Source organism: Rhizoctonia solani, chromosome 10 (genome assembly GCF_016906535.1).
Source record: "Rhizoctonia solani chromosome 10, complete sequence".
NCBI lineage: Eukaryota > Fungi > Basidiomycota > Agaricomycetes > Cantharellales > Ceratobasidiaceae > Rhizoctonia > Rhizoctonia solani.
This window is the reverse complement of record NC_057379.1, coordinates 1,820,826-1,833,279: the sequence shown is the minus strand read 5'-3', so window position 1 is coordinate 1,833,279 and position 12,454 is coordinate 1,820,826. Positions and strand designations below refer to the sequence as shown.

The 12,454-nt window shown below is 47.6% G+C and overlaps 5 protein-coding genes across 5 annotated transcripts; 1 reads left to right on the top strand and 4 right to left on the bottom strand.

Annotated features, from left to right (window-relative positions):
- Positions 1–1,555: 1,555 nt before the first annotated feature.
- RhiXN_08729 (Retrotransposable element Tf2 protein) lies at positions 1,556–2,582 on the bottom strand (the record flags this gene model as incomplete). Its single annotated transcript, XM_043328545.1, has 2 exons — positions 1,556–1,561; positions 1,620–2,582. The coding sequence occupies 2 exons, from the start codon at positions 2,580–2,582 to the stop codon at positions 1,556–1,558; spliced, it is 969 nt and encodes a 322-aa protein (XP_043183930.1).
- A 238-nt stretch (positions 2,583–2,820) lies between these two features.
- Positions 2,821–3,177, bottom strand: RhiXN_08728 (Retrotransposon-derived protein PEG10; the record flags this gene model as incomplete). Its single annotated transcript, XM_043328544.1, has 1 exon — positions 2,821–3,177. One exon carries the CDS (start codon positions 3,175–3,177, stop codon positions 2,821–2,823), a length of 357 nt encoding a protein of 118 aa, XP_043183929.1.
- A 232-nt stretch (positions 3,178–3,409) lies between these two features.
- On the bottom strand, positions 3,410–3,901 carry RhiXN_08727 (Retrotransposon-derived protein PEG10; the record flags this gene model as incomplete). The annotated part of the gene is made up of 2 exons (XM_043328543.1): positions 3,410–3,724; positions 3,776–3,901. The coding sequence occupies 2 exons, from the start codon at positions 3,899–3,901 to the stop codon at positions 3,410–3,412; spliced, it is 441 nt and encodes a 146-aa protein (XP_043183928.1).
- A 1,220-nt stretch (positions 3,902–5,121) lies between these two features.
- Positions 5,122–6,456, top strand: RhiXN_08726 (Transposon Tf2-1 polyprotein; the record flags this gene model as incomplete). The annotated part of the gene is made up of 1 exon (XM_043328542.1): positions 5,122–6,456. The coding sequence occupies one exon, from the start codon at positions 5,122–5,124 to the stop codon at positions 6,454–6,456; it is 1,335 nt and encodes a 444-aa protein (XP_043183927.1).
- A 682-nt stretch (positions 6,457–7,138) lies between these two features.
- RhiXN_08725 (Retrotransposable element Tf2 protein) lies at positions 7,139–11,733 on the bottom strand (the record flags this gene model as incomplete). Its single annotated transcript, XM_043328541.1, has 2 exons — positions 7,139–10,528; positions 10,582–11,733. The coding sequence occupies 2 exons, from the start codon at positions 11,731–11,733 to the stop codon at positions 7,139–7,141; spliced, it is 4,542 nt and encodes a 1,513-aa protein (XP_043183926.1).
- Between the last annotated feature and the right edge of the window lie 721 nt (positions 11,734–12,454).

The window sequence follows — 12,454 nt, the reverse complement described above, 5'->3', positions numbered from 1 at the left end:
TTTGAAATCTTGAGGCACAAAATATCACACAATTGAGGGGGGCAAGCCCAAACCCAAGAGTGACAGTCAACAGTAACAGTGAGGTGGAGTAAAGTAGGGTGGGTGCCCTCCAAGGGTATGCAAGAGTCCCCTTTTATACCCTAGAGTGGCAAGGTTACTGAGTCATTCACCTAGTCAGAGTATGAATATGACTTGCTTAGGACTGTGCTTCCTAAGACTTTGATTGGTGGGTGGGAAGGCACAGATATGACTAGGATGGAATGTGACTGCTCTTGGGTTGAACTGCAATTAGTTAAAAATAGAAACATCTAAATACATGACTCAGTCTATCAAGAAATGCTTGGCAGCCAATGAGCACTTAGAGTGAGTCATTAGTGTGAGTCATTCTGGTGGCAAGCAGAATGACTCATAAGCAGGATTTGCAGTGCCACTAGAAATTACTAGATAAGGAGAACCTTAGTAATCTCATGAGAGGTATGACTCAACTAAGCTAGGAATAAGGTTCATTTCCCAAGTTAGAGCTAGTCATGTGATGAGCTAGATGTAAAGATACAAATATAATGATTAGTAAGGTACTTGAGCCACATAGATAGAATCTTGTGAAGCTAATATCTCCATGAGATCTTATTGTATGAGCACATGACAGGCAGCGTTAGAACGAGCGGAAGGAGCTCTATTGAACGATATGTAACACATACAGTCAATATGAGCGTTACATAGAGTAATGACAGGAATAATGGAAAATAGGAGTCAAATGGCCATTAAATCAGAAAGTCAGATATATACAGATTATTGTGGATGGTGAGCTGTGAATGCAAAAATGTGTGATACATAACATACCCCCTCTTGGTATCAATCATGTACATACTTGTTTGTGCACCTTCTCAGGGTATAAAAGGACCCTGTGAAGACACTTCTAATGCATCCATTTATCCACTCTTATATATTGACATATACACACAAGCCTTTAACAGCTTATCTGCGCATTTACTTTAGTGATTGACTCACTGTAAATAGCATAGGAGGTTATTTGGCACACTAAGACCATAGGCCAGTCCCAACAGACACAGGGTAACCTATTAGTGTACTTACTGCAACCCTGTGCCCCTTGACTGTCACAGTTGTTGAGTTCAGCATTGAGTATAGTGCAACAACACTGTAAGGATTGTTGTGATTGAGTGATAGTGTTTCAATCCACATACCCCCTATATTGTAGATAGCTTTATCTATAATATCCCATGAATCCTAGATATATTTTAGGTAAACCCCATAAGTCTTAAGTGTTACTTAAGCATATATCAGTCCTATACTTACTAGGCAGATCCTATAAATCCTGTACATTAGTCAGGTAGCCCTCTTACCTGAGGTACTATCCCAGAGACCTTAAGTATACATACCCTTAGTCACTTAGGCTTAAGTAACATTAGTCTAAGGTACTATACATAAACAACCACCTGCACTTCATAGTTGGTAGACTATTTGTTAGGAGTTGTTATTCCTGATAACCTAGCCTATATTGTGCATATATTCTGTGCATATATTCTGATTCTTAATACTAGTTCTTAGTTACTCCCATATACATTTTGTATATAGTAATTCTTTCTTACTCCTGTACTTACACAACTCTTAACAACATGGAAGGTGCATTTTGATGCCTTGCAGAATAGTTGGTTTTCCATTAGCTGTTTCAATACTTCATGGACATGTTGGGAGTGTGTTGCATCATCCTTCAAGTAGATCAGGATATCATCCAGGTAGATGATGATGCATACATCCAATAGATCCTTGAACAATTTGTTCATGAAGTGTTGGAAAGATGCAGGGGTGTTGGTAAGGCCAAAAGTCATGACCAAATATTTGTAAAGACTGTATTTGGTGCAGAATGCAGTTTTCCATTTGTTGCCTTCCTTAACCCAGACATTATTGTAGCCCCATTGTAGATCTAACTTTGTGAAGACCTTGGCACCACAGAGCTGGGCCATGAGGTTGTTGGGATGGGGTAGTGGGTAAACATTCTTCTTGGTCTGGTTATCCAAGCAGCAGTAGTCAACAACCAATTGGCGGGAACCATCCTTTTTGGAAACAAACATGACAGGGGAACTGATGGAAGATTTAATGGGACAGATCTTTCTGGCCTTCAACTCATCCCTGAGCCAATCCTTGAGTGTGGCAGATTTGGCATCAGTCATACTATATAGGGGAGAGTTTAAGGGGCCTTCCTCTGTAAGTTCAATTCCAATGTTGTAGTGCCTATGAGGGGGAAGCTTATTGAACTCTTCTTCCCCAAATACCTTTGTGTATTGGTGATATTTGGGGGGTACTCCATTCAGTGGGTCTTTGTCAGCTTCTTCCTCTTCTGCAATGGCCACATGTTCTGGGGGAGTGTGAGGGAAGGACAATGTGTGGGTGTTCCAATCAATTTCCAGGTTATGGGCATCTAACCATTTCAATCCTAAGATAGCTGCATGTGATCTAGTGTTACAGATGAGGAAGGTTTCTGTCATCTTCTTGCCATCATAGGAGAAGGTAAGATTAGCCTTCTTCCAGATTTTGCCAGCCTGGGGGCTTGACCCATCAAGCATAGTGATGGTGTGGGGGTGTGGGAGATCTATTAATGGTATACAGAGTAATTTGGCAGTGTGTGGGTGGAGAAATGATGAGGTGGTGCCTGAATCTATCAGGACTTCTAAAGCATTCACTTGTTTTTCTGGCTTGATTGGAATTGTGAAGAGTGGTGCTATTCTATTGGTGCTAGATATATTACAAATTCCAAACACAAGCTAGAGTCCTTAGGGTCCTTGCGCATGGCAGCAGGTACCCTTAGTCTTTTCCCAAGTTGGGTCTAAACTCTTTGCCAATTTTGGCAGTTTCTTTAGGCTTCCCCTTGTCCTCTTTAGGGGTTGCCTTCCATCCTGTGTGGCATTCTGCAAACTTATGTCCCATTTTCCTGCATTTGATACAGGTGCCTTTGGCACAGCAGCGGTTATGCTCCTCTTCCAACACAAAGTTGGGGTTGTTGGAGAGCTTCTTCAAGGTCATGGCTGGCTGGCCAGTACTTGTCCCCCTATTAGGGGTGGATGAACTGCCAGGCTTAATACCCTTGGGCAGGTGGCTGGCACATTCTTCTTGAAGAGTGTTATTGATAACTAGGGCTGCATTCTGCAGCTCCAGGAGCATTGTGGGGCAATGTTTGTAGGTTGCAATCTGTTGGCTAACCTCCTGTCCTGGACATGGTCACATGACCAGTACAAGTGGTTGCATGCTGGCCCAAGCCCAAATTTGGGGGGTAGCAGGTGTAATCATGGGTTGTCAGCAGAGGAATAATAGGGCTCTATGGCTTAGTGGTCAAGCTGGTTCAATTCCAGCTAGTTCTATTTTCCTCTGTTTATGACACCTCCCAGTGGAGGCCTCATGCAAATTGACCCCTGAGGGCTGCATTGTTCCAATCTAGTTCCATAGCCAAGGTGCAGAATTTGGTAATATAATTGGCACATGTGCTGGTCTGTGTAAGCAATGTTATTTTTTGCTCTGCTGCCCTTGTGGCATCTGGGTCTCCAAAGGCTGCCAAGAATTCCCTTTTGAAGTCATCTGTGTTCTGGATGATTGTGCGGCGGGACCCTAGGAGGTCTAGATGTGGGTGGGCCCACACACCAGCAGCTTTGTCCATGTTCATTAGCAGGAAGGAGAGGGTTTCCATCTGCATGGGAAACATCCTCTGGTTTAGCTGGACCCATGCAAGCATGTGGGTCAGTCACTGCTTGGCCTTGCTTCCCACCTTCCCTTTGTAGGGATCCAGATGATCTACTTTGACAGCCGCAAATTGAGGGGTGGCAGCTGTAATTGGAGCTGGAGGGGGAGGTGTAGGCATTTGGATAGAGGGAGCCAAGTAGAGGGGGGACATTGGGGGACAGACTGGTTTGATTGGAGTGGGCTGGTAGAGCCCAGGGATGGGTCTAGTTGGGCCTGTAAAGGCTGGGTGGATGCGTGTAGCCTCTTGCATAGGCTTGGTTTTGGGTAGGGGTCAAGGGGTTTCCTCAACTGGAGGGGGAATTTTCTGGTCCTTGGGAGTGCTTGGTTGGGGGTTTTGGGAAACCCTAGCCTTGAGGCCATTGACAGTTTGGGATACTCCCTCAACAATAGATTGAGTCTCCTTGATGGCTTTTGTCATGCCCTAGAGGCGTGACCACCTTAAAATCCACTAAGTCGAAGAAATAGTGAATATATGCGCTATTTTCATGAAGATTTATGGATATATGCATCTTTATGCTATTTAGGCGCTGAGCGCTTATTATGTAATCTCATCACATGACCAAAGGTCATGTGATCTTGTTTTCTTATCTCTGGTCATGTGACCTTATCTTTGTTATGATGTTTGTACATGTAATTACTCTTCCCCTTCTCTGTGAATATATAAGGAGGGTTCTGAGAGCCTTAAGCCTCAGAACTCAACCTCTTATCCCTCCAACTCTACCTACCCTTGGCATACAATCAGGTGCACCTTGAGTGTAATAGTCCCTGCCTTGGTTTTAGCCCTGCTATCTTAATAGCATAGTGCACTTTACTTAAATAGGTCTTGTCCTACCCTTCCCTGGCATTGCCTTGAGCTTTGTTAGGTCCTACTAGTTGATAAGTCCTATATTAGGCAATAACTAGTTAGGTTTTACCTCTTGGTAGTTGTCGGCTCTGACATTAGGTCAAGTTCTTCATCACCAACCCTTGTGGACAACTAGGGTGTTAGTACTGGCACAACCCATCAAGAACCAGTGATCCAGCATAGCCAGATAATAGTCAAAACTGGTGATTGTTGCACTAGGGGGTTATTGTTACACGGCTAGCATTGCAAACGTCCACCCAAAAGTCTGCCACAACTTCTTCTGCGTCACAGACAGTCAAAAACCCGCTTGTGCAAAACCTGCCTCTGTATCACGCCCATCCAAGGCTTGTTGATCAGTTGTAAGGAGCATTCAACGCTAGGTATTGAGACAGTGATTAGCGTAAAGAATAAACTGTGAGCTTAGTGGGGCCAATCATCTAGCCTCCCATCTTTCCTAAACTAGTAGTGAAGTTGCCTTATTTAGCAAGGACATTACTTAGTATCTTCCCATTCCCCTTTTCTCCACTATGTCAACCCAACCATCTACCTATGTGCATGCCAATCCCAATGCGCTGTCTGTCCCCACCAATATCCAGGAGATACCTGCGTGGGCCCAGGAGATCAAAAACCTCCTCCTGGCTATGAATCAAAACCTCTCCTTGGTCATAGGACAAGCGGCTGCCCATCACACAGATCTTGGCACCACACAGGCCACCCTCAACAACCACGACAGCAGCATCACCAATCTTGATGCCCTCATTGTTAAACTTGGGGCTGATATTGCCAAAATAGGCACTGCAGCTGCGTCTGGTTCTTCTATTGCCTTGGCTACCAAGGCTCCCAAACTTGCAATGCCAGACAAATTTGATGGGTCTGACAAGAACAAGGCAATCTCCTTTAGGGTTGCTGTCTCTCATTATCTCAGGATCTCATATCCTGGCTCAACAGTGGATGAGCAAATCGCATTTATCATTTCCTGCCTGGATGGCAAGGCCCATGAGTGGCTTGAGCCCTACCTAGAAGAGGACGTTGTGAAAGGGAATCCTGTTTCTTGGCTCCACAATCTGGATGCCTTCTGGCTGCAATTCAATGCACGCTGGAATGTCCAAAATAGGACAGAGAACTTCTGCGCCAAGCTGCGTACCCTCAAACAAACCAAGGGAGTCCAAGACTATTACAAGGACTTCCAGACCTATTCTCAAGGTCTTGGTTACAACAACCCCTCTCTTAGAGACATGTTCTATGATGGCCTGTCCCACAAAATTAAGGAAACTCTCATGGTTCAAGATTATGACCATGCAGATGCCTCAGTCACTCTTGCAACTCTTGCAGAGAAGGCCCTTAAGGTGGATCAGCGCCTAGAGCAGTTTGCGGCCCAGCACAAGGGTTCATCCTCCTCCTCAAACCAATCTGGAAGCAAATCCAGCACCTCTACGTCAGCAGCAGCCCAGGGAGTGCCCAGGGATAAACTGTCTGTTGGGGAACAGGTGTATGCGATTGTGGATGGAAAGGCTAAGAAGGGGGTTCTTCAAAAAATTGGCCAAAATGCCAAAGGGATAGCAGTTCCAATTGTTAAGTGGAATGATGGCACCACCATGGACGTTACCTTCAAAACTATCAAGAAGGATAACCACCCAATCACTGCCACTTCCACTCCTGCTCCCAAGGCTTCCTCCTCCTCTGCGCGCAACTCTGGTCCTTCCCCTATGGACTTAGACTCTGCCTCCTCAAAAGGCAAAAAACCTATTATATGCGCAACATGTGGAGGTAGGGGACACTATGCCAATCAATGCCCCTCAAAATCCTACTCTGGCCATGAGGCCCATATCTCTGAGGATGAGTCGGAAAATGGGGACCTCTGAACACTAATGGGAACAGTGTATCAGAGGGAAATAATGGACATTTAGATAGCTTGGAAATCTTTTCTGTAAATAATATATCTCCTTTAAATATATATTTTTGTCGTACACCACTGTAAGGTGGGTACACGCTGGTGGAGGCGGGCGCTTGTGGCCGTACTACTACACTGGCTTATGTAATCTAACTGACTAAGGCTAACTACTAACTACTAAGTTGCTTAAGGCGACAACTAACTGTCTACTGTCGACGCGGAGGGGCCTGAGGCCTGGAGGTGTGGTAGGTCAGGTAAGGGGGGTGAGTGCTACTGATACTACTTGGGGGCCGGCTACTTAGCTGGCTGGCTACCTTCTCTAATGTGTAAGAGACGAGGTAAAATTGACTTGGGGTCTCCAAGCGATTTTCCTGCTGTATATATAGACAAAGCACACTATCTACATGGTCTGTGCTTGTGAGAGAAAGAAGTAGTTAAGACAAATGAGAAGCGTGCTGCGGGTTGCGCAGAAGCGTGGATTTCTCCTAAGCGCTCTTGGCACGGCATCTCAGCGCGGCATCTCGGCATAATAAGCGCCGAGGTCACGTGATTGAAAAACAAAAGATATCCAGTCCGTAAAAAATACTACAAATATCAGAAAATTTATGTGAGTCCAATGGTATATGTTAGGAGGTTATGACATTGCCCCCCCCTTAAAGGCTCTTGGCGGAGTCACAAGCCTTTTTCAGTCGTGACTTGTTGAAGCGGTTGATCTCCTCCTGACTATGCTCAAGTAGCTCCTCTGGTTCCCATGAGTTGTCCTCAGGTCCATATCCTTTCCACTTGATTAGGTAAAACCATTTTCCCCGTTGCCTCTTTGAGTCAATGATCTGTTCTACCTCAAATTCCTCTTCTCCCTCTATTGTTTCAGGGGGAGGTCGTTCCGGGAATGGTTGGCTTGGGGATTCGTGTACCTTAGATAACAATCCTACGTAGAACACGTCATGAATTTTCAGAGTTTCCGGTAGCTTGAGGCGGTACGCGTGACTGGAGATTTTTTCGGTGACTTCGAACGGTCCTAGACGTCTTGGATCCAGTTTGTTGGAGTTTGTCCTAAGTTCCACGTTTTTTCTGTCCAGCCAGACTTTTTCGCCCACAGAATATCTTGGTACCACTCCTTTTGTGCCTGTCATACGTTCCTTGGTCATTCTGAGTGCTGATTCCGCCTCTTGCCATTCTCTGGCTAGTGTGTCGGCCACCTGATCGGCTTCTGGGACGTTGGCAGGAACGTTAGATGGATTCATGACGGGGTTTCTCCCATAAACCAATTCAAAAGGGGTTCTTCCGGTGGCGGAGTGCTTTGCGTTATTGTAGGCGTATTCTGCTAGCGGTAACCAGGTAGCCCAGTCCGAGTGGTTGGCAGCAACATATGATCTGAGGTAGAATTCTATGAACTGATTCACCCTTTCTGTTTGGCCGTCCAATTCTGGGTGGTAGGCTGAGGAGAAGGCTGGTTTGACTCCAAGACATTGGTACAGAGCTCTTAGGAATTTCCCTGTGAACGTTGTTCCCCGGTCCGAGATGGTTTTGACCGGTAATCCGTGTAGTTTCCAGACATGACTAATGAACAAGTCGGCAAGGCCCTTGGCTGTGACCTTCTTTGTGGTTGGGATGAAGTGTCCAAACTTCGAGAAGGAGTCAATGACTACTAATATTGCATTGTGCCCGTTTGACTTAGGGAAGCCCGTGATGAAATTGTATGAGATGGTATGAAAAGGGAACGGGGGTACTTCTAAAGGTTTGAGGGCAATGGTTGGTGCGTGAGCCCGTCGATTGGCTTGGCATATTGGGCAGCATTCGACCCACTCCTTAGCTGAAGACTTCATACCGGGCCACCAGTAAGACCTGTTGATTAATTCCAGTGTCCTTTGTTGTCCTGGGTGGCCTGCCAGTGGGGAATCGTGGAATTCCTTGAGCAGTCGTTCTTTCAGGGGCTCTGAGTCTGGGACTACTAGTTTCCCTCGGTACCATAGAAGGTCCTCTTCCCAGTCATAATCTCTGTATGCCTTACGAATGGAAGGAGGAGCGTTGTCCGCATCTTCTGTGAGGAATTGGATGATGGGCTCAAGGGATGGGTCTTCCCTAAGCTTGGTGCGGATTTCCGTGACAATTTCCAGTTCTTCTTCTGACGTGTTGGCAAAGACTTCTGCGGGGAGCATGACTTCTGGTTCAGAGGGGTTGTCGACATAGTCTGCTCGCCTGGACAATGCATCTGGTTTACCCAACTGTTTCCCTGGTTGGTAGTGGATCTCGAAGTTGAAGTTGCTCAAGAATATGCGCCATCGGGCATGCCTGCGATTGAAGGTTCTGGCCTGCATCCAATACTCCAAATTTCGATGATCCGTGAACACCTGTATGGGTTTGTCCGTTGCTTCTAAGAAGATACGCCACTCCTCTAGGGCTTTGATGATAGCTAGGAGTTCCTTGTCATGGGTGTTGTAATTGGCCTCAGCACCAGAGAAGGATTTCGACATATAGGCTACTAGGTGTAAACGGTTATCCTCCCCTCTTTGACTAAGGATTGCTCCCATGGCTACCCCTGACGCATCTGTTTCAAGGTAGTAGGGGAGACTAGGATTGGAATGGATAAGCACTGGTGACCAAGTAACTAGGCGTTTCAACTCCTGGAATGCTTCCTCTTCTGGGTTACCCCATGACCAGGGGGTTTCCTTTTTGGTGAGGTTGTGGAGGGGGCGTGCAACCAAGCTGAAATTGGGAATGAACCGTCTAAGATAGTTGACGAATCCTAGGAAAGCCTGAACCTGTTTGACTGTTTTGGGGACTGGCCATGACGTGACCGCCTTGATCTTCTTCTGATCCATGGAAAAACCTGCCGGGGAGATGACAATACCCAAATAATCTACCGTGGTGACATGGAAGTGGCACTTGGAGAGTTTACAGAATAGCTGATTCCTCATTAGTCGTGATAGGACTTCCCTGACATGGTTTGGGTGGTCCTTGGGGTCCTCTGAGAAGATCAGGATATCGTCCAAATAGATAACCACGGTGATGTCAATGAGGTCTCTGAACAGATCGTTCATGAAGTGCTGGAAAGCGGCCGGGGCATTGGTAAGCCCAAAGGGCATTACTAGGTATTCAAATAGCCCGTACTTAGTTCTGAAGGCCGTCTTCCACTCATCTCCTTCCTTGATCCGGACGTTATTGTATCCCCATCGTAGATCTAGTTTTGTGAAGATCTTGGCGTGCCTAAGTTTAGCCATGAGGTCATCTTGCCTTGGTAGCGGGTAGACGTTTTTGTGGGTAACCTCATTTAACTTTTGGTAGTCCACAACCAGTCGTAGGGAGCCATCTGCCTTCTTTACAAACATTACCGGGGCGCCTGCTGATGAAGTACTGGGGCGAATCTTGCCTGTGGCTAGTTCTTCCTCAATATGTTGCTTTAGTGCCTTAGATTCCGCATCGGTCATGCCGTAGATTGGGCCTGGCGTGAGTTTGGCATCAGGAGTGAGGTCAATTGAGATGTTGTACTCCCTATGTGGAGGGAGGACCTTAAACTCCTCTTCGCCAAATACTCTAGCAAATTTGTGATATTGAGTGGGGAGGTCTGCTAGAGGGTCCAGGTCTGCTTCTTCTTCTGAGGCAATCTGAACTTGCTCTGGGAACGTGATTAGACCCTGTTGCCAGTCTATGAGCGGGGATTCTGCAGTGAGCCATGTCATGCCTAGTATAGCCAAGGTGTTGCCAATGGGGCAAACGAGGAAAGGGATGGAGTGGATATGGCCATTGGCCGAGACCGCGAGTTGAACCTGGTGCCATATGCGACCAGTCTGAGATATTGTACCATCTAACATTCTCACTACTCGTGGGTTTTCGAGTAGGGTTTTTGGGATTTTGAGCTTTTCTACAAGAGCGGGGGATATAAAATTGGAGGTAGCGCCGGAGTCTATAAGGGTTTTGACGGGTTCTGCCTGGGAGTTTTGGATGTGTAGATCAATGAATAACAGCGGTTTTTTATTAGAATCGAGTCCGACAGAAACAAATTCTACGCAAGTATCTACAATGTCCTTTTTTGGAGTCGGGGGCTTGGCAGCAGTCCTCGACTTTAGTCTTTTCCCAAACCCTCTTCTTCTGCCACCTTGGCAACCTCTTTGATTGTAGCTTTCCAGCCGTTGGGACACTGTTTGATTCCATGTCCCTTTTGTCCGCATTTAACGCATAGCCCTGCTGCGCGGCGGCGGTCTTGTTCCTCCGGGGTGACATAATTAGGGTCCTCGGATAGGCGGACCCTGGTGGTGGTTGTGGAGGTGGCCACGGTGGCCAAGGACTTGACTGGTGCCTTTTTAGGGCGATTCTCCTCATTTTCGCGGCGGATATTGTCAATTTTAATTGCCGCCGCAAAGATGGCTTCAAGCTCGTCAGGGATGCTATCTTTGGTAGATAGCAGTTCCTTGACCTTCCAGTGGAGGCCCCGCGTGAACTGCGCAATGTAGGCCTCCTCGTTCCAGTCTAGCTCCGCCATGAGGTTGCGGAACTCTGTGACATACTCGGAGGTAGTGGTGGATTGGGAGAGAACCGCAATTTTTCTGGCGGCTGCCCGTTTGGCGTCGGGGTCGGCAAAGGCCTCCTTGAATTTGGCTGTTAGAGCCTGGATGGTGGTAGGGGGGTTACCCTTGCCCTTGATGATGCTCCCAATGATGGGGAGGGCCCAGTCTGCGGCCTTGTCTGTCATGTGGTACAAAATCCACACGACCATCTGCTCTTCCTCGTCAAATTGATCGCGATGGAGAGCTACCCATAGCATCATTCGATCTAGCCACTGAGTGGCCTTTCGACCCCTGGTATCACCCTTATAGGGGTCGGGAAGATCCATCTTGGGCCGTTTTACGCTGGACCCAGCATTGAAGGGGGTGAGGGACCCGAGGTGCCTTCTAGGCGTTCCCTGAGGCTCCTTTTTTGGGTGTCTTGGTTCTTCGTCCTCTTCAGAATCAAATCCCGTTCCTCTTGAGGGCCGGAACGGGGCCTTGAGCCCAGGCCTAACCGTGCCTGGAGTGTGGGCTTCTCCTCCCGAGTGGGTGGGAGGAGTGACAGGCCCAGTCAATGGGCCAGGCTTGGCTTGGGTTGCTCCTTGGTCTTTGTCCCCGAGGAGGTCTGCGGTCTCCTTGCATATGGCCCTGAGCTCCGCAATTTGTTGGCTCTGGGCTTGGATTTGGTCCTGTAGGGACCCGACAGTGGCTGTGAGGGCTGTGATAGCCTCGAGGAGAGCCGAAGGGGACGGTTCTGGTTCCATTCTTGGCAAGTCTCGCAAAGTGGGTGATGCGCTGCGAGAGGCCGGTTGGGAATTGGTTGGAATGGAACGTCGAGAGGAGCGGCTAGTAGGACGGGAGTATGGGTGGGGGACGCCAGAGCGTGTGGATGGAATAGTTGGGAACGGCGTGGGGGAATAGGTGCCTGATACAGGACTTATGAGCGGTTTTTGCGCAAGATGTTGTTCGCTAACCCCTTGCGTCAAGCACCTAGCGTTGAACAATCCCTACAGCAAATCAGCAGATCTGGCGATCGTGATATGTGCGGGTTTTTTGCAAGCGGGTGTTTCAGCTGTCTAGGGGCGCTACTTGCAGAGTTCCGGCGAAACTTGTGGTATGCGGGCGATCAGAGCCTGTCAGCCTTATAGCAATTTGGTACTACGTGGGACCGACGCTAGTTTGATTATTAATAGCGAAAGGCGAGTCCGTTCACGTGATTTCCCTCGTGCTAGTACTGGAGGTCCTCTCGTTGTTGATCCAAGCCTACAGCAAGTTGATTTTACAATGTTGTACACCACTGTAAGGTGGGTACACGCTGGTGGAGGCGGGCGCTTGTGGCCGTACTACTACACTGGCTTATGTAATCTAACTGACTAAGGCTAACTACTAACTACTAAGTCGCTTAAGGCGACAACTAACTGTCTACTGTCGACGCGGAAGGGCCTGAGGCCTGGAGGTGTGGTAGGTCAGGTAAGGGGGGTGAGT